This window comes from Miniopterus natalensis, chromosome 6, assembly GCF_054644295.1.
Source record: "Miniopterus natalensis isolate mMinNat1 chromosome 6, mMinNat1.hap1, whole genome shotgun sequence".
Lineage (NCBI taxonomy): Eukaryota > Metazoa > Chordata > Mammalia > Chiroptera > Miniopteridae > Miniopterus > Miniopterus natalensis.
The window spans coordinates 90,805,133-90,827,365 of NC_142086.1; the positions used below are offsets into that span (position 1 = coordinate 90,805,133).

General features: G+C 53.0%; 1 protein-coding gene across 2 annotated transcripts in view; it reads left to right on the plus strand.

Moving 5' to 3' along the window:
* TIAM1 (TIAM Rac1 associated GEF 1) overlaps nt 1-22,233 on the plus strand; it is a 215,199-nt gene that overhangs the window by 146,050 nt on the left and 46,916 nt on the right. For both annotated transcript variants that reach the window (XM_087818493.1, XM_087818492.1), the window contains 7 exons: nt 2,294-2,466; nt 6,291-6,515; nt 7,909-8,094; nt 13,204-13,350; nt 14,997-15,071; nt 17,796-17,966; nt 20,141-20,245. In XM_087818493.1, coding sequence (XP_087674619.1) covers nt 2,294-2,466; nt 6,291-6,515; nt 7,909-8,094; nt 13,204-13,350; nt 14,997-15,071; nt 17,796-17,966; nt 20,141-20,245 — 1,082 coding nt within the window. The remainder of the gene's footprint in view (nt 1-2,293; nt 2,467-6,290; nt 6,516-7,908; nt 8,095-13,203; nt 13,351-14,996; nt 15,072-17,795; nt 17,967-20,140; nt 20,246-22,233) is intronic.

A 22,233-nucleotide genomic window follows, 5' to 3' on the forward strand; every position in this document is an offset into this window, starting at 1 on the left:
AAAGGACAAGAACAGGACGAAGGAACCTGGGCTTATCTGGTACAGTGCACACACTAGACCATGTGATACTGGATTCCACCAGCTGTGGTTGGTGTGGGGACAGCCAATCCTAGAGGCACGGAACTGTGCAGAGCTCTGCGCACCATGGGCCAAGCAGGGATGGGTGGGCCCCATTATACTGTGTTGGCTGTTGTTTTGATGCTTAAGAAACAGGAAGGGAACGTATTAATTAGACAATAGGTCTTGCTGCATGTCACAGTGGCCCACAGTGACAATGTCTTAAGCAAGACAGAGCTTTATTTCCCTCTTACCTCCCAGAGTCAGACCACCCAAGGTTGGTGTGGTAGTCTTTACTGTGGTGTCATCAGGGACCCAGCCTCCTTCTGTCTTGTTGCTCAGCAGTTCCTAGAGCATTGTCTCTGTCTGTGTCAAGCTGATTCACTAGTAAGTCCACATTCCAGTGGAAAAAATGGGGAAGTGAGGGCACTGCCTGGAAGTTGCCCTCGTCTATCTTGCTTCCATTGGAATGAGTCAGGCCTAGCTGCAAGGGAGGCGGGAATGGCACCTTCCCTCCCAGGCGGTGTCCTGGGAGCACACAGCTGTCCCACAGAGGCCTCTCGTGCCTGTGTGTCCAGTGCTGCTGCAGTTTTAGGGTGGGATGCCACCTTCCTTTTCGTGTCAGTTATCAGACTTGTGGGTTATGACTTCTTGTGACTACAGTTCCTAGAATGTCTCAGGAAGAGTCAGGTACTTTTTTTTTTTTTTTTATATGTTTTTATTGATTTTAGAGAGAGAGGAAGGGAGAGGGAAAGGGAGAGAGAGATAGAAAGATAGATGAGAGAGAAACATCAACATCAGTCAGCTGCCTTTTGCACGCCCCCTCTGGGGATCGAGCCCACAACCCAGGCATGTGCCCTGACCGGGAATCGAACCACAATCTCCTGGATACTAGGTTGATGCTCAACCGCTGAGCCATGCCGGCCGGGCTGTATCATTTTTTTGGAAACGCTGCATGGACATGCTCGGGTTGTCCTGCCACTCATGCAGGGGCTGCCGCTGACACTTCTTAGCAACCCTTTGTACTGAGAATGAAAACTCGGAGCACCTGGGGACTGGGGGGTCCAGATTTCTCCGAAAGTTCTTTCACTTTAGACAGAATAATTAATTTAAAAACAGATTCCCTTTAGAATTAGGCTCTGGAGTATCTCCCTCGACAGCAAGAGGGCACCCAGATGATGCTCAGGGGAAGGTGAAGGAAAATGGCCTGTAGTTGGGGCGCATGGTTCCCCGAGTTGCTGCTTCATGTTAGTCTTAAAATTGGATAGGTCAGGTAATGGAGTAGAAGCCTGTTTTAACCACCTGCTGTCACGGATGATCATAAACCACATTGAAAAATGATAAAAATGGCCATTTGTGAAGGCCACGGAGTGTTCATTGTGTACGTGCTGGGATTGGGGGGGGGTCCCTTGTTCACCATCCGCAGGCTTCTCCCTCTGTTCTCAGCCTGTGGCAAAGTCTCTCTGCCTCTTTTCTGTTGTGTGTCTGCTGCTCACTAGTGTGGTTTAATCCTGAAGATTATTTAGAGCAGGGTTCTCAGCAGGGGCACTGAGGCATTTTCCAGAAAGTTCTTTGCTATGGAGTCTGTCCTGGGCGTTGTGGATGTTTAGCAGCATCCCTGTCCCTTGCCCACTGGACGCCCATTGGCACTGCCCCCCACTCCATTCCCACACCTGCAAAATAGAAAAGATCCAAGACTAAAAATCTGTCATTTCTTTCTTCATCCTCAAATCACCTGAAGCCAGTATAAAATATATTGTTTTCTCCGAGGGGATCATTCAGAAACCCCCAAAATCTCATTTCCTCATTGCACATCTTGTGGGACACACAGGGAAGGGTCTGTGGTGGGACCACGCTGACTGCCAGTCCTCGCTCAGCGCTCGTCACAGTCCTGTGGAAATGTGTTCACAGTCACCCCTGGCCAAGGAGCCCTACGACCCTGACATGCCTGTGGGGACACGTGTGTAAAATATCCTAAAACAGAAATGAGTCTTGAAGACTCGAGGCCTGTGTGCAGGAGCCCCGTGTGGTTCAGGAACCTGTGATTTAAACCCTTCGACTCCCTCTGAGCCCACCCATGTCTGCAGTACGGGCTCGGCCCCTGCTCTTTCCTCCCTGGATTATACACACCCTCGTTTCCAGCCCTTTCCCGGTGACCGTCACCAGCCACGGTCTCCCCTGCAGACCTTTTGCTGCACGGCCACCCGACACTCACGCAGCCCCGTTCTGTTCCCAGGGTGCACGCTGCTCTTCTACGAGAACGATGGCAGGTCGGGGATGGAGCCCAGCAGTGTCCCCAAGCACGCCGTGTGGGTGGAGAACAGCATTGTGCAGGCCGTGCCCGAGCACCCCAAGAAGGACTTCGTCTTCTGCCTCAGCAACTCCCTGGGCGACGCCTTCCTCTTCCAGGTGAGTTGGGCATTTCCTTTCCAACCTGAACCGGATCCTTCCTCTCCTGCCCTGTTTTCCCGTTAGTGGTGGGTTTTATCGGTGGCTCCTTATAGAGACAGAAGTGATGAAGGACAAAGCAGACGTCTGGGTAGAGTTCCAGGAACGACTGAGCTCCCAGGAGCCTCCAGAGTAGTGAAGCCCACAGAGGGTGTGGGTTGAGTTGGAGAACCTTGCTCTGCCTGCCGCGGGTTGAAGGATTTCTCACTGTGGTCTCGGTATCATTTGCATAGCAATTTAGGAAGGGATCTGAATTCCTTAATTTAAACAGCATTTGAGCTGCCAAGTCTTTTTTTTTTTTTTTTTTTAATCATAATATGTTCTCTTCTAATGCTACTGGTAAAGGAAAATAATGACACTCCAGAAATGACTGGCTGTTCCCAAATGGTTTCTCTTTCATCTTATCAGATCTTTGTACCTAATGTTTTGGCAGTGTGAGTGCTCATTGTATTAAAAAATGCTAACCTGCTAATGACTTCAGGGTTAGCTTGTGGTCTTACAAGGAATCCTTTGAGTTTGGTCAGTTGTAATACACTCAACTAGAGCTCGTTGTGGTGTTTTGTTAGGAAGGCTTCCTTCATTAATTTCCACAATCAGGAACTATTCAGACCTTTATTCTCTGCTTCCTATGTGCTGTGCACATCGCTGTTGGCCATACTGAGAAGATTTTTGACATAGTTCCTATACTTAAAAGTGTTTACCTATTGTTATACTGGAGACAGACACGGAAAAAGATCTTTATAGTGTGGTCAAGTCCGACAGTGAATGTTAGGGCAGGGACAAGTAGGGTGAAATGGGCAGAGAGGATATTCGATGCAGAAGAGAGATTGGAACAAAGGCATAGAAGAGAGTAGTAGGTTATTTCACTAAGTTTCTGGGTTTGGTCCCTAAAGTTATTTCTATTTGGGAAATTAAAGTAATATATATAAAATAGTGATTCTGTTTGTGAACAGAAAAATATCTGTTATTCTTTCTTTATGATATAAAACACACGTAAAGAAGAGTACACACAACATAAATGGATTCCTCAGTGAATCTGTAACCCCCACCCAGGCCAAGAAATAGAAGTTTCTGGTGCCCTGTAAGCCACCCATTGCCCACATTCACACATGCAGCCCACTAGGTAAGTAGAATGAAATGTATTTTATCATCCAGGCCTGGACACTTTTGTTTATCTGGGAATATCTTTATTTCTCCTTCCATTTTGAAGGATAGCTTTGCTGGGTATGAAATTCATGATTGACAGTCTTATTTCAGTGCTTTGAAGGTATCATTCTACCGAGGGCAATCATCAGGACACTTTAGAGACTATACAATTTTGGGACTTATAGCAGCACTATTATTAACAATTATGCCAGGATAATAGGTATAAGTTGCAACATATTGTGTGTGTCATCTCTTTGTTGACTATATGCATCACTAATATCTTTTTCCACATTGTGGCCTTCCTTTATTGGTAGTACTTGTGTATTCTATTTAAAAAATCCAGCCCTGGCCTGGCGGCTCGGTTGGTTGGAGTGTTGTCCTGTACGCCAAAGGTTGCAGTTTGATCCCCAGTTAGGGCACATACCCTAGGTTGGGGATTTGATCCCCTGCTGAGGTGTGTACGGGAGGCAACCAATCAATGTTTCTCTCTCACATCGATATTTCCCTCTTTCTCTCTCCCTTCCTGTCTCTCTAAAATCAATAAAAACATATCTCAAGTGAGGATTAAAAAAACAGTGGTCTTTAAAAATCTACATGCTCTAGGTCATGAAAATATTTTTTCATATAGTTTATAAACAATTTTTTCTGCACCTGGCGTAGCTTTGTAATAAGTGGAAATCTTGCAAGTGAGACAATGCCTAACTAACAACAACAAAGCATCTTGTCATAGCAGCAGCTCTGTTACTGAGCACTTACTTATGCCGCCATCTACATTGTGATGTACAGTGTGAATCACATTTAACTTCGTAGCCACCAGTGAGTTGGACGGTGTCCATATTCTGACCTGTGGATGTGGATCGTGTTCCCCATATGGTGATGCTGACGCTTACAAAGGCCGATAATTGGACCCCAAGTCGCACAGTTGCTGAGTGTTGGGTCTTGGTTTAAACCAAGCCTCTCTTTCCCCTGCGCCTCTTACTGCCTAAGGATACACTGTGTGTCCATTGCTAACACAGGCAACAGTGGCTTTTCTCATCCTTAGAATTATGTGGCTCACTGGGAATATTTCTAAATCACACCTCAGTTGTGGCCATTCTGGGTCACGGCACAGGTTAGATATAATCTGACTGATTTCAGGACACTCCCCCCTCCTTTTTTTTAAAATCCCCACCTGAGGATAGATATAGGGTATCCCAAAAAATGTATACACACACTTTGAATAATTATAAAGGCAGTGTTTATTAAAATACATTTCATTTTCAAAATTGAGCTATTAGCTGTTAAAGTGTGTATACTTTTTTTTCGGACACTCTTTTTTTTCGAAAAATTGATTTTAGAGAGAGGAAAGTAGGGGAAAGGGAGAGAGAGAAAGAGAAACATCAATTGGCTGCCTCCCACATGCACCCCGACTGGGGATCGAACCCACAACCTGGGTATGTGCACTGACCTGGACCCGAACCCACGACCCTTTGGTGCACAGGACGATGCCCCAACCAACTGAGCCACACCAGCCAGGGCAGGACGTTCTCCTTTATACTCACCTCTGATACGAATTCCTTTTGAAACGACCTTCCTGGCCACAAAATTGCTGGTTGACTCCACCCATTTGGTCCCATTGAGTAAAACCCTTTTGTGGCAACACAGGACCTTATTCATGTGAACCTCTGTGTCCTCTTGTTCCGGGAAATTTTTATGCGCTTACGTGGGATAGAACACAGAGTGAACCTTTTCAGAGAAAATTACCGCTGTGGAGGCCATGAGGGCGTTCTCTACCTTCCACTGATTATAATCTGCGTACCTTGGGAGGGGCCGCCTGGAAGGAGACCTGGGGGGGGGAGAAAGCATAGAGCTCAGCCATGATTATGGGAATAATTTATAGGCTGTTCTAGCCCCCGGGCTCAGTTCGGCGCAGTTTCCCCAGCCCGCATGCTGCTGATCGGACGCTGTTACCCAGGCCTGCCCCTGGACAGGAGACTCGTGTTACCAGCAGCAGGAGAAAAGGGGTTTTGTGTGCTGGGTGGGGGTGGGAACGGGCCGAGAGGCAGTGGCCGAGACAGCACGTGCTGGGCCGTGTGCACAGGGAGGCAGTAGCTCTGCATTTAAACCATTTTAACTACAGGTCTTCCCTCCGACTGGAGGCCAGAAACGGGCCCACCACCTACACAGGGCCAGTTCCTCTCAGCCCTCCATCTGTCTGTTATCGGGGCACGTCACAGACAATTCCAAAGAGCTCAGTGACTTTTTGGTAACATATCCTAATATTAGTTTTTCTTTTTAAAAATATGTTTTTATTGATTTTAGAGAGAGGGAGAGGGAGAGAGAGATGGAAACATCAATGATGAGGGAGAAACATCGATCGGCTGCCTCCTGCACGCCCCCTGCTGAGGATCGAGCCCAAAACCCCGGCATGTGCCCTGACCGGGAATCGAAACAGTGACCTCCTGGTTCAGGGGTAGAAACTCAACCCCTGAGCCAGGCCGGCCGGGTGAGACTAACTTGTTTTATTAGTGATGTGTGCGGGAGGTCAGGTGAGCTGACCCCGTGGTCTGTAGACCTGTCACCTTGGTGCCCCGAGGCTCGGCGGGAAGCGCTCATCCCGGTAACCGACCAGGCGGCTCTCCCTCGCCCTCCCCCTGCAGACCACCAGCCAGACGGAGCTGGAGAACTGGATCACCGCCATCCACTCGGCCTGCTCGGCCGCGGTCGCCAGGCACCACCACAAGGAGGACACGCTCCGCCTCCTCAAGTCCGAGATCAAGAAGCTGGAGCAGAAGATCGACATGGATGAAAAGATGAAGAAAATGGGCGAGATGCAGCTGTCGTCCGTCAGCGACGCCAAGAAGAAGAAGACCATCCTAGACCAGGTGACCACTCATCTAGACTAAACCATCCTAGACCAGGTGACCACTCATCTAGACTAAACCATCCTAGACCAGGTGACCACTCCTTCTAGACTTCAGCCATCCTAGACCAGGTAACCACTCCGTCTAGACTAAACCATCCTAGACCAGGTCACCACTCCATCTAGATTTCAGCTATCCTAGACCAGGTAACCACTCCATCTAGACTAAACCATCCTAGACCAGGTGACCACTCATCTAGACTAAACCATCCTAGACCAGGTGACCACTCCTGTCTAGACTAAACCATCCTAGACCAGGTGACTACTCCATCTAGACTAAACCATCCTAGACCAGGTAACCACTCCATCTAGACTAAACCATCCTAGACCAGGTGACCACACTGTCTAGACTAAACCATCCTAGACCAGGTGACCACTCCGTCTAGATTTCAACCATCCTAGACCAGGTGACCACTCCATCTAGACTAAACCATCCTAGACCAGGTGACTACTCCGTCTAGACCACAACCATCCTAGACCAGGTCACCACTCTGTCTAGACTAAACCATCCTAGACCAGGTGAGCACTCCATCTAGACTAAACCACCCTAGACCAGGTCACCACTCCGTCTAGACTACAACCATCCTAGACCAGATGACCACTCCATCTAGACTAAACCATCCTAGACCAGGTGACCACTCCGTCTGGACTACAACCATCCTAGACCAGGTGATTACTCTCCACCTAGACTAAAACTATCCTAGACCAGGTGATCACTTCTTCTCTTTGTCTTCTATGAAAAGCCAGCTCTTGTAAGTCATATAATTCCCAGTGCTAGAAATCTCACTTTTTAAAAAAAATATGTTTTTATTAATTTTTTTTAGAGAGAGAGGAAGTGAGAGGGAGAGAGTAGAAATAGTGATAGAGAGCCTCCTGCATGCCCCCTACTGGAGATGGAGCCTGCAAGCTGGGCATGTGCCCTGACTGGGAATCGAACTGGTGACCTTTTGGTGCATGGAATGACGCTCAACCAACTGAGCAACACTGACCAGGGCTGGAAACCCCATATTTTTTACTACTTCTGCCTGGATTTGTGGCCCAGAGCCCGGTGCTGTTGGGCCTGCAACTCTGAGAAAACAAATTCCATGCTCAGAGGACAGAGAGGAGCTGGTGACATATTTCTGTTTGTCACACTGAACGTATGGCCCCAGATCTTTGCAGAAGAACATGTAGCCTGTGAAATCCGTGATCCTCGACTTGCTGGTACCTAAGAAACGTAGGGGAACTTCTGTGTACCCCTCAGAATGAAGACCGAGGCCTTTACAACACGTACATCTGTGGCATTTGTGTAGGATAAAGCTGCTGACATGTTTTTCCTTCCCTCGCCGTTTCTTGTCCCGTTTTCACCACCACAGATCTTCGTTTGGGAGCAGAATCTCGAACAGTTCCAGATGGACCTCTTTCGTTACCGCTGCTACCTCGCCAGTCTCCAGGGTGGGGAGCTGCCCAACCCCAAGAGGCTCCTGGCTTTTGCGAGCCGACCGACGAAGGTGGCCATGGGGCGCCTGGGAATCTTCTCCGTCTCGTCCTTTCACGCCCTGGTGAGTGGCAGCAGATGAACGTTTGAAACCGTCGGTCTTCATGGTCGTGCGGAGCGGGACTTACCGAGGGTGTGGGGGGGTGTCCGGTGTGGAGGTGTGTCCGGTGTGGAGGTGTGTCCGGTGTGGAGGTGTGTCCTTTGTGGAGGTGTGTCCTTTGTGGAGGTGTGTCCTATGTGGAGGTGTGTCCTATGTGGAGGTGTGTCCGGTGTGGAGGTGTGTCCGGTGTGGAGGTGTGTCCGGTTTACCACCATGTGTGGATTCCGACAGCCCTCTCCCTGCAGGGCTGCAGGTCTCCCCTTGACTCTGAAATTTATTACTTCAGCCCCTCCATAGGTTGGGTTGTTGTGCAGAGAAAATGTGAATGGTGTTGTCTTAAGAGAGCTCTTTGCAGGTAGCTGTTGTTGATAACTCATGTCATCCTTGTTAGGGTCATGTTCTTTTTTTTTTTTTAGATATATCTTTATTGATTTCAGAGAGAGGAAAGGAGAGGGAGAGAGAGAGATAGAAACATCAATGATGAGAGAGTCATTGATCGAGCCTGCAACCCGGGCATGTGCCCTGACCGGGAATCGAACCCCGATTGCCTGGATCCCAGGTTGACGCTCAACCGCTGAGCCACGCCCAGCCGGGCTAGGGTCATGTTTTTAACTCAAGCACATATTACTTATAATTAACCTTACGGAAATGGTAAGTGGAGGGCTCTCTCCTACACGGATGTCTGCCTATCTCTCTCTGTCTCTGTCTCTCTGTCTCTCTGTCTGTCTCTTCCCCCCTCCTTCCCTCCCTCTTGCCTGTGTACAAGCTCCTACAGTATGTATTGAGCACAGATCTTTGGAGAGCCCCCTTCTCACTTTATTTTTGCCGTTGTCTTCACTGCCATAAGTACCTCACACGTTAGAGGAACGCGAAGGCCTCCCTGACGCCCCTGCGCAGCGTAGGCACTGGCTGGGGAAGGGAGTTTTCGTCCGACCCCAGTGGCAGGTTGCACAGCTGGGTCCTGTGGGTACAGCCTGTAATTTCATGTACTCGCCCAATTGCCAACAGCTTTGTGTACTTTAGGTTTCTTTTCTGCTCAAAAATTGCTAGGCGGGTGGCATGGTTTTAGCGGATCCGAGTCAACACCCCCTGAACATGAACTGTCCTCGGCCTGTTGGCTGTGGCAGGAAACGCGGCGCCTCAGGTTCCGGAAACGGCTTTGACCCGAGCACGATGCTCTGGCCTTGCCTGTCGGCTGCCCTTTGACCGAATTCCAAGCTGGGATTCACGGGAGGAGCCCGGGTTCTTTATCGGTAGATCAGCAGCGTCATTCAGATAATGCCGGTAGATTTACATATCTCAAGGATTCTTAAACCATTTCTGGGGTTATTCAGACTGGCACCCTGACTTGTTCTGCTGGTGACGGTGCAGGTGTGGTCGCCTGGCCACACCCTCCACAGAGCTGCCAGGCCCTGTGACGAGTCGGGTGCTGGGGTGGGTGCATCTAGGGGATGGGATGCTCTGTGGCTCTGGGACTGTTTCTGAGATCCAGACCCTCAGCCAGATCTCAGTTTGCCTGTTCAGCCAGCAAACCAGGGTAAAAATTCTTACTCACCCCCTCGTAGGAATGTCCGGAATCGAGGGAGCATTTGATGGAGGTGGCTCCCGATGCAGCGAAGGGGGGTTATCGATACTCATACGAAACCCCGGCGGGCCTCCAGGGGCCCTTCCTTTACTGGGCGGGCAGCCTCTGGAGAAAATAATTGTGCTGCTGACCTACAACCTCTGTGCGTTAGTTTCTTCGAAGCCACTGGCTCTCCCCTCCCTGAGGAGGGTCGGAGAAGCCACTCGATGCCCCTTCCGTATCCATCCCGGAGCCTGTCCTGTCCTTTCTCCGTGTCTGTGATGTGTGCTCTCCTGGGACGCTCAGGCCGTGGACGCCTGGCCAGCCGCGGAGCCGGGCTGGACGTTAGTGCCTCCCTCAGGCTTTAGTCCGCGATTTTCAGGGAGGTTTCATCCCGGGTGTGCGGCTGTTCCTGCTCCGTTCTTTCCCTGTGGGTCCTGGGCGCTGCCTGTGGGTCCCTGCAGACTTCTCCTCTCCGGGCGGGGTCCGGTTCGCACCCCGGGGCCTGTCCAGTACCCCTTTCCCGTTCAACCCTACGGTGCCTGTAGGAGGTGAGATTCCAGGCAGCGAATGTCCCCGTCTGACTTATCGGATATTTATTTTTACCACCTCTCCTCGTCGTTGGACCCCAGGGATTTTTTTTCCCCCTTGGAAAAAAAATCAGTGTAGCCTCTGTCTGGACGTATTTTGTTCCTACTTTTAAGTGGGGGTCTGGGGGGAGGAGGTGTGAGGCCGCGGTGCCGGGATGGGGTGGGGAGGGTGGAGATTTGAGCTGCAATTCCAGCGCTGTTCACGGGAGGGCCCCCCAGTAACCGCTGGAGGTCCCGGCTGCCGCTCTGAGAGGCCGTCACCGGCACCGTTTGCGTTTGCGTTTGCACAGGTGAGCGGGACGAGAGTCCCCGGCTGGCCACAGAGGGGGCCATTGTCTGGAAAGATCGTTGAGAAACTCCCGTCCCTCGTCCCGTGGGATTTCTGCCAGCTCTTTTCTCAAAACCCCTTTGGTCGTTTTGAGTCACGATTGCCTTGGGGTCGCCGAGCACAGGGCCCCAGCAGGTTATCACTGTGAGGACCTTGCGTGAAGAGCGTTTGCTGGAGTCGGGGCTCACGGGCCCCGGTAGCGGAGGGTGTTGATGGTCGTGTGAGTCCCCCCGCCCCCGTCTGCGAGTTGCTGTTTAATTGCTGTAGCCGGGCAAGGTAGGGTGTCTTTCAATTCTCACCAAGAGAGTGAGGATATTTTTCCCATTGATTTTTTTTTTTTTTTTTTTTTGGGGGGGGGGGAACATGGATGTGAGACACAGTCATTGATAACTACAAGAATAAACTCTTCGTTTGTGTTCTCACAACTGTAAACCTTTTGCCCCACCCTGTATATGCGCTTGGGCATATATATGGTGTATATGTACCTATTTATCTATGTATAAATAGATATAAAACTATGAGACCAAACAGGCATTTTCCCCTGGACTTTCTGCCTTGAGCACCGTTTATTCAGGGGCCTTGGCCTCCCTTGTGACGAGGGGCGTAGCTGGTCGTGACGCTCATGGGGCAGCACGTGGTCATTTATCCCTGCGCCACCTCGCTTCCCTTCGGCGTGGAGAGCGATGGGAATCAGGGAAGGCTGCACACTTGCTGTGGACGCCTGCCTTTAGTTCCGTGGTTTTGCCGCCAGCCGCCCCTTGAGCCTAATCCCAGGCCAGGGCCTGTCCGCGGCGGTTCCCTCCGCGTCTGCGCCAGCCTGGGCTTCTCAGGTGCGAAGCTGAGACAATGCAGGGCCTCTCTGTTTTCACCTGGGGCCCAAACGGTCCCCCATAGCCTTGCAGAGGAGCTGTTTGGATCCCCGTTTTTAATGTACGTGGGGATCTTTGCCAGCTGCTCGGGGGGCTTCAGGGGGTCTACATGGTGAATACTGAAAACCTCGGAGGGTGTGCCTTCCACCCAGCGTGCCCACTGCTGGCGCCCCTCTGTGCCCAGCAGTATTTCACCCCTGAGGACACTGCCAGGCGGCTGCCACCCCACGGGGAGCTGCCCGCGTGGGAATTTCCGACAAGTAGGTTCTGAGACCTTCACCTCCAGCAAAAAGGGTGGGTGGGGCAGTTTTCTTTCCAGTCAGACTGGCAGCGTCCCGGGTGCCCTGCGGAGACATCCTGGCTGACGCTCCCCACAGTCCCTGGGACGTTGCCTGTGACCTGTAGGCCTGCGTGTCCACCTGGGAAGGACTCTGTGGGGTCTGCACAGAGCTCAGTGTCCGCCCGAGGAGTTGTCACAGTGGCAGGTGGAAATTCGGAGTCTTCCTTCTGAAACGCTTGTCTGGGCTGCTGGAACCTTGCAAAAATCTCAGTGGTGTTTAGGTTCCTTTTTCTATTTTTAAACAAATTACAGCTTTTATCTTCCTCCCACCTGAACTTAGGGCGTGGGGGCCTAGCGGGTGAGGCCCCCCCCCCCACGTCCCCAGACTCGCCCTAACTGGGTGACCTGCCCCTTCTGGTGGCAGGAAGGAGGAACCAGAAGGAGAGTGGGAGGGAGGGAGGGGAAAGAGAGAAACATCGATGTGAGAGAGACTCATCCACTGGTTGCCTCCCGCATGTGCTCCATCCAGGCCCTGGAATCGAACCTGTAACGTGCCCTTGACTGGGAATCGAACCCAAGACCCTTCAGTGCCTGGGCCGATGCTCTAACCACTGAGACACACCGGCCAGGGCTGTTTCTTTTGAAACCCTCACCCAAGGATGTGCTTATTGATTTTACAGAGAGAGACACACAGACAAACATTAGTCGGTTGCCCCCCCATACGCGCCCCGACCGGGGATTGAACCCACAACGTAGGTAGGCACCCTGACCAGGAATCAGACCCACCGGTGGCCGTTTGGTGTACGGGACCATGGTCCAGCCAGCCACTCGGGCCGTCCTGCCAGGTGAAACCCTCTCTGAGGACAGTTCCTGGAACTGCAAACACACCTGTTCCTGCATCCGTGAGCTTTGGGTCGTCTGTGCTCGGCTCCGTCTCGGTTTCTCCGACGGGACCGGAGGGAGAATGGTACCGGAGGCCAGCGGTCACCTGTCCAGTAAGGAAGATGACCTTGTGGGATTCTGAGAAAACCGAATGGAGGGGTCGGTAGTTTGAGGCTTAATGCGGAATCACGGGGACCCACAGGTGCTGTTTTGCCGACACCCAGGCACTGTTTTCCGTCACTGCGCTGTCGGGTTCAGGGTTGGCTTAACGTCGGGCAGGAGTTCAAGCCCGTGGCCAGGACGTCTGACTTTGAGACAGGCCACGGGCACCCTGTGCCTGTGCCGTGTCTTTACGGCCGAGTCAGACGGTGGCACATTTGCCCACCTTCACGCTCTGAGTCCAGGAAGGGCCCCGGCTGCTGGGCCGGCGCCCAGTGTGGGTGAGCTCGGTGCTGGCTGGCGTGGCGGAGGACCCGTGTGTGAAGGTGGGGCGGTGGGGTCCCCAGGAACAGGCGAGCGGTGCGACACCTCTCCTGTCATGTCCCCCTTGCCGTCCCCAGGTGGCCGCCCGCACCGGCGAGACGGGAGTGAGACGGCGCACCCAGGCCATGTCCCGGTCCACGAGCAAGCGGAGGAGCAGGTTCTCTTCTCTCTGGGGTCTGGACACAACGTCCAAGAAGAAGCAGGGACACCCCAGCATCAATCAGGTGGGTCCGGGGGAGAAGGCCAGCCCAGGGGCTCCCTCAGCACCTCACTTCGGGGGGGGTGTGTGCTCACGCGTGCATTTGGCTCTTTACTGACACTGAGTGTTGTCTGAAGTCAGCTAGTTGAGCCCTGGCCAGCATCGCAGTGGTTAGAGCCACAGCCGCTCACCTAGGGGTCGCAGGTTCAATTCCTAGTCAAGGGTGCGCACCTGGGTTGCAGGTTCGAGTCCCGCCCTGCCCTGGGGCACATGTTGGAGGCAACCAATCAGTGTGTCTCCCACATCAATGTTTCTCTCCCCCCCACACACTTTCTCTAAAAATCAATGGGGAACATGCCCTCAGGTGAGGATTACAAAAATTACAAATTCAGCTGGTGGACTCGAGTGCTTCAGTCGTGCTCGATGCCTCGTGTGGACGACCTGTGCCCCTAACGTTGACCTCTGCTGTGAGCCGCGCTCCCCACCCAGACCCAGGCTCCACCAGCACCTCTCCAAGCCCTGCCTGATTTCAGAGCTACTGGAAGTGCTCAGTCTCTCCCGAGTCTCCCGAGAAAGCTGGGCTTGTGGACGCAAGCGGGCCCCTGGCAGCATCTCCTAAGCCACCTCTGGCCCTGGATCAGAGACGGCCTCCCGGACGCCTGGTGGTTTGCCCTTGACTTTTCGGGGCTGACATTACGTGAGCCGTTTCTCTGCTTCCCAGGGTCCCAGGGCGAGGAGCCAGGGTCTGTGTGCTCACGTGACTCCCTCTCTCCCGGGTTCTAGGGCTCTTGGTGGCTTACGAGCCACAAGTGTGCCCGTAGACGTTTGCTCACTTCAGGACTTTGAAATGGACAAAAACTGTCTGTTTCTTAATCTCATTTGCTTTGAGGGCAGAAGCTTTTTCCGATCTTGAGTATTAATTATCCTGATGGTGTCTGCGGGTTTGGGAGCCGATGCAGACAGTTTCTCATGTCCACACGTTTAGGTTTTGAATACCCAGCGGTTTCATTACCCTGTTAAGAGTTCAGTCATATCTTTAAGCTAGCGGGATTCGTTCAGTTCCAAGGACTAGACAGGTTTCTATTTTATATATTAAAACAACCTTTTAGATACCTGGCCAGGTGTACGAGTCTCTAGCAGAAATTGTTCATCGTGAACGAGTCCAGTTCATGGCTTTTGCAAGTTTATTTTCTTTAAATTTAGGAGGGTTATCCAGAAGTAAAAGCAGACTTTTTTTTTTTTTTTTAAAGTTTTTATTGATTTCAGAGAGAGGAAGGGAGCGGGAGAGAGAGGTAGAAACATCAGTGATGAGAGTCATTGATCGGCTGCCTCCTGCACGCCCCCGACTGGGAATCGCGCCCACAATCTGGGCATGTGCCCTGACCGGGAATTGAACCGTGACCCCCCTGGGTCATAGGTTGATGCTCAGCCTCCGAGCCACGCCAGCTGAGCAAAGCAGACCTTTATTTTAATTGTCAGAGATGCGGGAAGGGATCTAGATAGAGGACTGAGTTCCCTGTGGTCTGTTCCACAGGCTCCTGAGCTCGGACATGATGCTGGCAGATCTAACGTGTGTGAGGCTGGCGCATAGCCGTGCCTGTGATCCTTTCCCTTCCTCTGTGTGTGTGTCCGTGTCTCCAGATTTCTCACACGACACTCTTGTGCCCGCAGGTGTTTGGTGAGGGACCCGACGCCGTCAAGCAGTCTTTGGAGGGCGTATTTGAAGACACCGTCCCGGATGGCAAGGTAAAAATAAACGTAGGCAACTTTTCTAAAAGTGCCACAAATGCATTGCGTGGCACTGTGCCGTGGCTTCTTGGTATCCTAAGGTTAAGTGGACTCCCTCTCAAAAGCTGAAGCAATCAGGCCTTTAAAGCTGGGTTGCAGGTCCACAGAGCTTGCAAAGCGTTTAACTTCTAAAATGTGGTGACCAGCCCGGCCGGGCGTGGCTCAGTGGTTGAGCGTCCACCTAGGATCCAGGTGATTGGGGTTTGATTCCCAGTCAGGGCACATGCCCGGGTTGTGGGCTCGATCAATGACTCTCTCATCATTGATGTTTCTATCTCTCTCTCTCCCTCACCTTTCCTCTCTCTGAAATCAATAAAGATATATTTAAAAAAATTAAAATGTGGCAACCACAGGAGTGCTCTGCTGGCCTTACATTTGCAGGACTGTCATTTGAATGTAAGTTTCCACCCAGAACTTAGGAGGAAACTAGGGTTCTGGAGCTGAACGCTTCGTGCCACTGCTGATCCATTTCCTGTGCAAGCCCCCCGCCCAGAGGTGGGGTTGGCCTCCCTCTCCGCCCACACATGCTGGTTCGTTCCCAGTAATTTCAAAGAACTCTTCTGATCGTAGGTTCTTTTACAGAAACTGCATTTACATGAGCTTCAGTCAGAGGATTACAGGCTTGGTTCAGCCTTGTGCTGGGATTTAAAGGAGCTTTCAAACCACTCTGACTGGAGCCCCATAAAGAATATTGATCCCCCCCCCCCCCCCAGCCACATTTTTTAGCCTCTAAGTAAATGGACATCCTGAGTGTTCAGACCCCAATTGTGATCCCGGCAGCTCCTTTGTTCGGGGTGCTCTGGTGTTGCGACTGCGACCTTGAGGGACCCTCTGGTTCTCAGACTCAGAGTCAACGTGGCAGAATTCAGTGCAGCGTCGCCACGCAGCCCTGCACTGGTGGTCAGCCGTGGCCCAGAGCCACGGTCTCTCTGGCTGAGCCCCGAACCAGAGCGCAGTGGGGTGTTCGAGACTGGAGGCGGGGAGAAGAGTGGCTGTGGGCAGGCCTTGTCCCCTTTCGCACCCAGCCTACCCCGGATCACGTCGTCACAGACACAGCGGAGCTGTCCTTGCAGATACCCATCCGTGGCTTTCTCTTTGCACGTGTCTGTTTTCGATGGATTTAAATCGCTGTCCCTGTTGCGATTCAGGCACAGTGGCCATTTCTGAAGGCAGCTGGTCCATCTCGCTCTATCCCGTTACTACCCCGTGTTCAGCGTTGGGGTGTCCTCTCCACCCACGGATGCCGGAAACTGCATGTTTTTCCCATTGATTTCTGTGTTGCTTTTTTGTTTTTTGTTTCCCCAAGATCCTTCTTTATCCCATGTCTTGGCTGGAATGCCTTGTTCTCAAAGAGCAGTTTAGACGCAGAACTGGGGCTGATCGCGTGCTGAGAGGCCCACGGGGGGCGGGTGGTAAGGTGTCCGTTCTAGTTAGTGAGAGGCAGGCCGATTGCCTTTGGACGGTTCCTTTCCTGGAGTTTGATTTCCCTGCGAAGGCGACGCCGTGTAGAAGCAGAGCTGAACAGGCCTCCGCTGAGTTTAGTTCGGTCGTCTTTGCAGGAAGTTTGCACCCCATCCTGGGGCCTGCCCTTCACGTAGGGGGCCTGCGATGGTCCCACTGCGGCCTGGGCTTGGAAACTCGCTTCTTTCGCTGATTCCAGCCTGTTCTTGGGAATCTGTAGATTTTGTGCTTACCAACCAGCGGCCTGGTTCTAAACCAGCCGTCACGGCTGGTTACTTAGCACAAATCGAGACTCAGTGTTACTGTTACGTGGCCGGGATCTGACATCATTCTTTTTCCACGTGTTTCAAAGAGATGAGGCTCCTGCTGCTTCATCCTGATGTTTCACTGGTCCATTGAGTGTTTTCTGCTTTGGCTGTTTAAGTTGCTTAGATGTAACCGGCTGCTGAGCGTGTACCTGAGACACGTCCCTGTCACCCTGTGGGCTCAGAGCCTGTCCTGATCCCCCGGCAAGGTGGTGGGGAGGCCGGAGAGAAGGCGGCAGCCTCAGGAGGCCGCTGCGCGGGCCCTCACACAGGGCTTCACTTGGTCCTCACGCTCACCCCGAGGTGCTCCGACGCCACCTGGGAAGTGCGCTGCTCTCTCCCAGGTACCGGAGGTCACCTCCGAGCGCAGAAGTGATGCTGCTGATAATCAGGCCGTCCTCGGGCACCACCTGCCCTTAGCGTCTTCCTCACTGTCGCCTTTGGAGCATGGAGCTCCCAGGGCAGACGTTCTCGCTGTAGGAATTTTCCGCTCTGAGTTTGCAGTGGTTATGGGAGAACCGAGAGCAGTGAAGCTGAGCTGAGTGGATGGATTAGGTCTCCCTCCCCTCCCCTCCCCTCCCCTCCCCTCCCCTCCCCTCCCCTCCCCTCCCCTCCCCTCCCCTCCCCTCCCCTCCCCTCCCCTCCCCTCCCCTCCCCTCCCCTCCCCTCCCCGCTTCCGTACCCACTCACCTGTAGGTGTCCTGGACCAGGTGTGAGGCCTGAGACCCTGGCCGCCCCGACCAGTGCTCCTTTCTCAGGGCTTTCTTCCTCTCCGGGGAGTCCCCTTGACCTTCACCACGGCCCCCACCTCTGCCCTGGGCCCTTTCGTAGGAACAGGTGACCCCTGTACCGTCTGGGGTCTGAGGTCCCTGGACCCCACCGGCTGCCGCTCTCCTGACTTTGTTCCTTGTTGCAGATGGAGAAGGAGATGGGCCTGCCCAGCGTCCACCAGCAGAATCCTGACTGTGACATTTGGGTCCACGAGTATTTCACTCCGTCCTGGTTCTGTCTGCCGAACAACCAGTCTGCGCTGACGGTCGTGCGGCCGGGCGACACCGCGCGGGACACTCTGGAGCTGATCTGCAAGGTGAGGCCCCCGGGTGGTGTCCCGGGGGAGTGGAGGCACCGAGGAGGGGCTTTTCCGCACACTCGGGGACGCAGAGCCCCGGGGAGGGGCCTCCCACGCAGCTCGGCTTCCTCTGTGACGGGACGTGAGCTGTGGTGGGTTCTTCACCTTTGCGGGGCTGGGGCTCTTTATCTCTTAAGTGGCTTCTTTCCGTGTGTGTGTGTGAGTTGTAATACACACATTATGGGCTCATTGTGAAATTCTTTAGAAAACTGAGGTCAGGACAGGCTCTGAGTCCACAGGATGAGTCCACAGACCCTGGAGGAAACACTGTGAACCTCTTGGCCTCAGCCTTCCAGTCGGTGCTCTGCACGTGTGCATTCACCTGGGCACACATGCACACACACGTGCACACAGGTACACACACGCCTACTAAAGAGCCACTGTTCCCACACCACATACTCCTGAGGCCCCGTTTCCACATTGGTGGTGCTTCATGCAGAGTCTGCAACCTGAGGGGTTTCCCCTGTGAACCGGTGACTATTATTGAAATAATTATCGGGATGTTCTTAGTTTGGCCTTAAACATTTATTTTGGGGAGGGCAGGGTAAGTAAAAAGAGTATTAAACTAGTGAAAAATAAACTTCACTGAGGTTGAAATAATTGTCATCGGTAGAGCTTTTGGTGGGAAGAGAGCCTATATTTATGAAAAATGTCAGACGGCCAACGTAGGGAACTCGGGTCTCCATCCCGGGGTCTGTGATGATCGCATCTGTTCCCTTCATTCACTCCCGCTCTCAGCCCTGGGTTGTTTTGGAAGCAAATTCCAGACGTTACGTCTTTGTCGACCGTATCTGTAGGATGAACCTTCAGAAGATAAGGGTGGTTTAATAAAATGACTGCAGCATTTTCTGTGTACGATACATTTCTGTGCTGCCACAGAGGCTTTACTTACTTATTTTATTGATTTCAGAGAGAGGGGGAGAGAGAGAGAAACATCAGTGAGTGTCATTGATCGGCTGCCTCCTGCAGGCCCCCTGCTGGGGTCGAGCCCGCACCCCGGGCCTGTGCCCCGACCGGGCATCGAACCCCGACCCTCTGGGTCCTCGGCTGACGCTCAGCCGCTGAGCCGCGCCCGCCGGGTGCCGCAGAACTTTCCAAGAGCATCTCCTTTCTTCTTCCGTCTCATCTTCTTGAACGTACATCGAGGATTGTTTATCAGACCACGTGGCTGCCGTTGCTTTTTCCACAACCTTCCTTCAAAGATAACTTTTTAGCTGGAAAAACACAGCCGGCTGGTTCTGGGCCACAGGAGGAGGCCCGCAGATCCGAGTCCTCGGCGTTGGGCAAGTCCTTCCCTGCGTTTCCGCAGCTGGACACAGGCCCGTCTGCCCCCCCCCCCCCCCCGGGAGCCTCACTGGGCCATATAAACACGACCGGAACCCGACTGTCTTGTCTCCACGCGGACTTGCTTGCAAACGAACTGCTAGCAACGGTCCCGTTTGCTGTGGTTACAAAAACCACACCGCCCGGGCGCAGCTTTTTCCTGTCGCTGTCGGCACCGCCAGGCCTTTCTCGTCGCCTCTCTAACCACCTCTGTGTGTTTGGACTGATGTTCAGGGGCCTCTTCGGTCTGATAACTTTTTTTGGTTTTTATTTATCTTTATTGTTGGGAGTATTAGAGACGTCTCCCCCCCCGCCCCCCACGTTGACCCCTTTGGCCTGATGGGCTTTGCTGCAAAACCCATGTCATGAAGCTTAAATGGCTCAGGTGGGCGGAAGTGAACCGTGAGGCACCTGTGGGATATTAGTAACAGGTCCAATTAGAATTACCTGAGGTTTGGGTTTTCTTTTTTATTTTTTAATATATCTTTATTGATTTTAGAGAAAGGAAAGGAGAAGGGGAGAGAGAGATGGAAGCATCAATGATGAGAGAGTCATTGATCGAGCCCACAGCCCAGGCATGTGCCCTGACTGGGAATCGAACCCCGATCGCCTGGATCCCAGGTCGACGCTCAACCGCTGAGCCACGCCTGGCCGGGCAAGATTTGGGTTTTAGATGTAAACCTTTGGGAAGCACAGAGCCTTGCGCCCCCCTGCAGGGACAGTCGCTGTTATTCCGGAAGCTCTGTGAGGACCCGGGACTCCGGTTTCCTGCTGAACATTTTCTCTCCATGTCTCTCCTTTTGTCCCAGACGCACCATCTGGACCCGTCCGCTCATTACCTGCGTCTGAAGTTTCTGATCGAGAACACGCTGCAGGTCTACGTGCCGGAGCCCGAGGAGGACATCTACGAACTGGTAATGCTGCACTCGGCAGGGGATTGTTATTATAATTCTTAAAAAATACGTTTATATGGATTTTTAGAGAGAGAGGAAGGGAGCGGGCTAGAGACGTAGAAACATCGATGAGAAGCACCCGTTGGCCGCCTCGCGCACGCCCCCTCCTGGGGATCAAGCCCGCAACCCGGGCATGTGCCCCAACCGGGAATCGAACCAGGGGCCTCTTGGTTCATGGGTCGGCGCTCAGCCACTGAGCCACACTGGCTGGCTGCAGGGGATTATTTTTAAAACACTCGTGTGCTTGTGTGAATGATGGTTGGTGAGGCCGGACAAATTCTGAAATTGATGGAGGTGCCCCCCGTCTGTGCCAGGAGCCACACTGTGCCACCTTGCAGACCTGAGCCCGGAGATGCTCAGACACGATCCCTGGCTTTCCTGGTAGCGTCTCCAGGCTTGGTCTTCGGACTCAAAGATCCGCTGGCTGTTGTCAGAAAAAAAGCACCAACTCCAATCCTCTGTGACTCTCTCCTGCCTGTTGAAACCGATGGGTCGCATCCTGTTGAGCGGAAACGCTGCCATTTAATTCTACGTCCCACCCAGCCTTTTGTATTATATTTATACAGATGCCCAGGACATGCGTGTGTGTCTCGAGTTTCACTGCAGGGCTGAGTTCTCTGCTGCTTCCTAATCTGTGGTGTTGGCAAGAAAATGAAGCCATGATATTAATGTCTAGGGTTTTGTGAAGATCAGAGGTAACGGTTTGCGTAGTGGCTTCTCAGTAAATGGTTGTCAGGGCAATCGCGTTGTGATGTGTTCCTGTTTGTCAGCCAAGTGGTGCGTCTTCAGTTCCAGGAACCTGGGGGAGCAGGGCCCCTCCCTCCTGGAGTTGCTCCCCCCCTGTACTGACTCATCCCTCGGAGGGGGGCGCTGGCTGCCGGCAGGGACGTGCCCATGGTTACCGTGTCACCACAGCGGGGTGTCACCGCAGCCAGCAGAACTGAAAACCCGAGCCTGGGGAGTCCCCTGCTGAAAGGGGAAGTGTGGTTAAAATGTGGCAGGAATTTTGTTTTGAATCAACTCTTTGGACGTCTGTTTAATACACAGCGAAGCTCACCGGTGTTCAGCACGCGGCTGAGCGAGTTCCGACAGGAGGGTGCGGTGGTTGTGCTTCCGCACTGCGGTCGGGACACAGAACGTCCCCGTTTTCCCAAAAAGTGTCCCCGGGCCCCTCTACGTGTTTTCAGGGAAATACAAGAAAGGGTTTGTGTGTGTGACGCTCCCATGGTGCCTCCAGGGGAAGAGCAAAGCGCTGAGCCCATGTTCGGCCGTCCCTGAAAGCAGTGGGAGTTCGCAGAGGAGTGGGCACTGGTATTTTATTTTATTTTAGATATGATTTTACAGATTTTAGAGAGAGGAACGAGAGAAAGAGAGGGAGAGAAACATCGATCGGGCGCCTCCTGCATGTGCCCTGACCGGGGATCGAGCCGGCAGCCGGGCCCCATTGTGGCTGCTCTGGGCTCTGGGTCACGCACACAGATCTCTGCTCCTCTAGAAGCGACGTTGAAGTTTGTGGAGGCAGATGTAAGACCGTAAACACGTGTAATATTTTAGGGGATGTTAAGAGCTCGGAAAGAAAAGGTCCTGGCAGAGAGAGATGGATAGGCGGACGGATGGATCGACGGGGCATCTGGAGGCGGCTTCTGGCTCTGCTCTTTCAGACGCGATGTTTGAACGGGGAGAGAGCATGGAGGTGTCTGGGAGGAAGGCGTGTGGGCAGGATCCGTGGGCAGGGCGGGGGTCTGGGGACTCAGGCGGCGAGGGAGAGGGGAGCAGGCCAGCCGTGCGGGGCCTCAGTGAGGAGGAAAACCTCAGGCGAGGAAGGGCGCTGTTAACTCCGCTGTAATAGGCTCGCGGTGGCTGGCGTGCGGCCGGTGGACCTCAGGGCGTAAGAGGAGCTGGGACCCGCAGGAGGCAGGTGAGCTGTAGCTCAGGCTGTGGGTGATGGT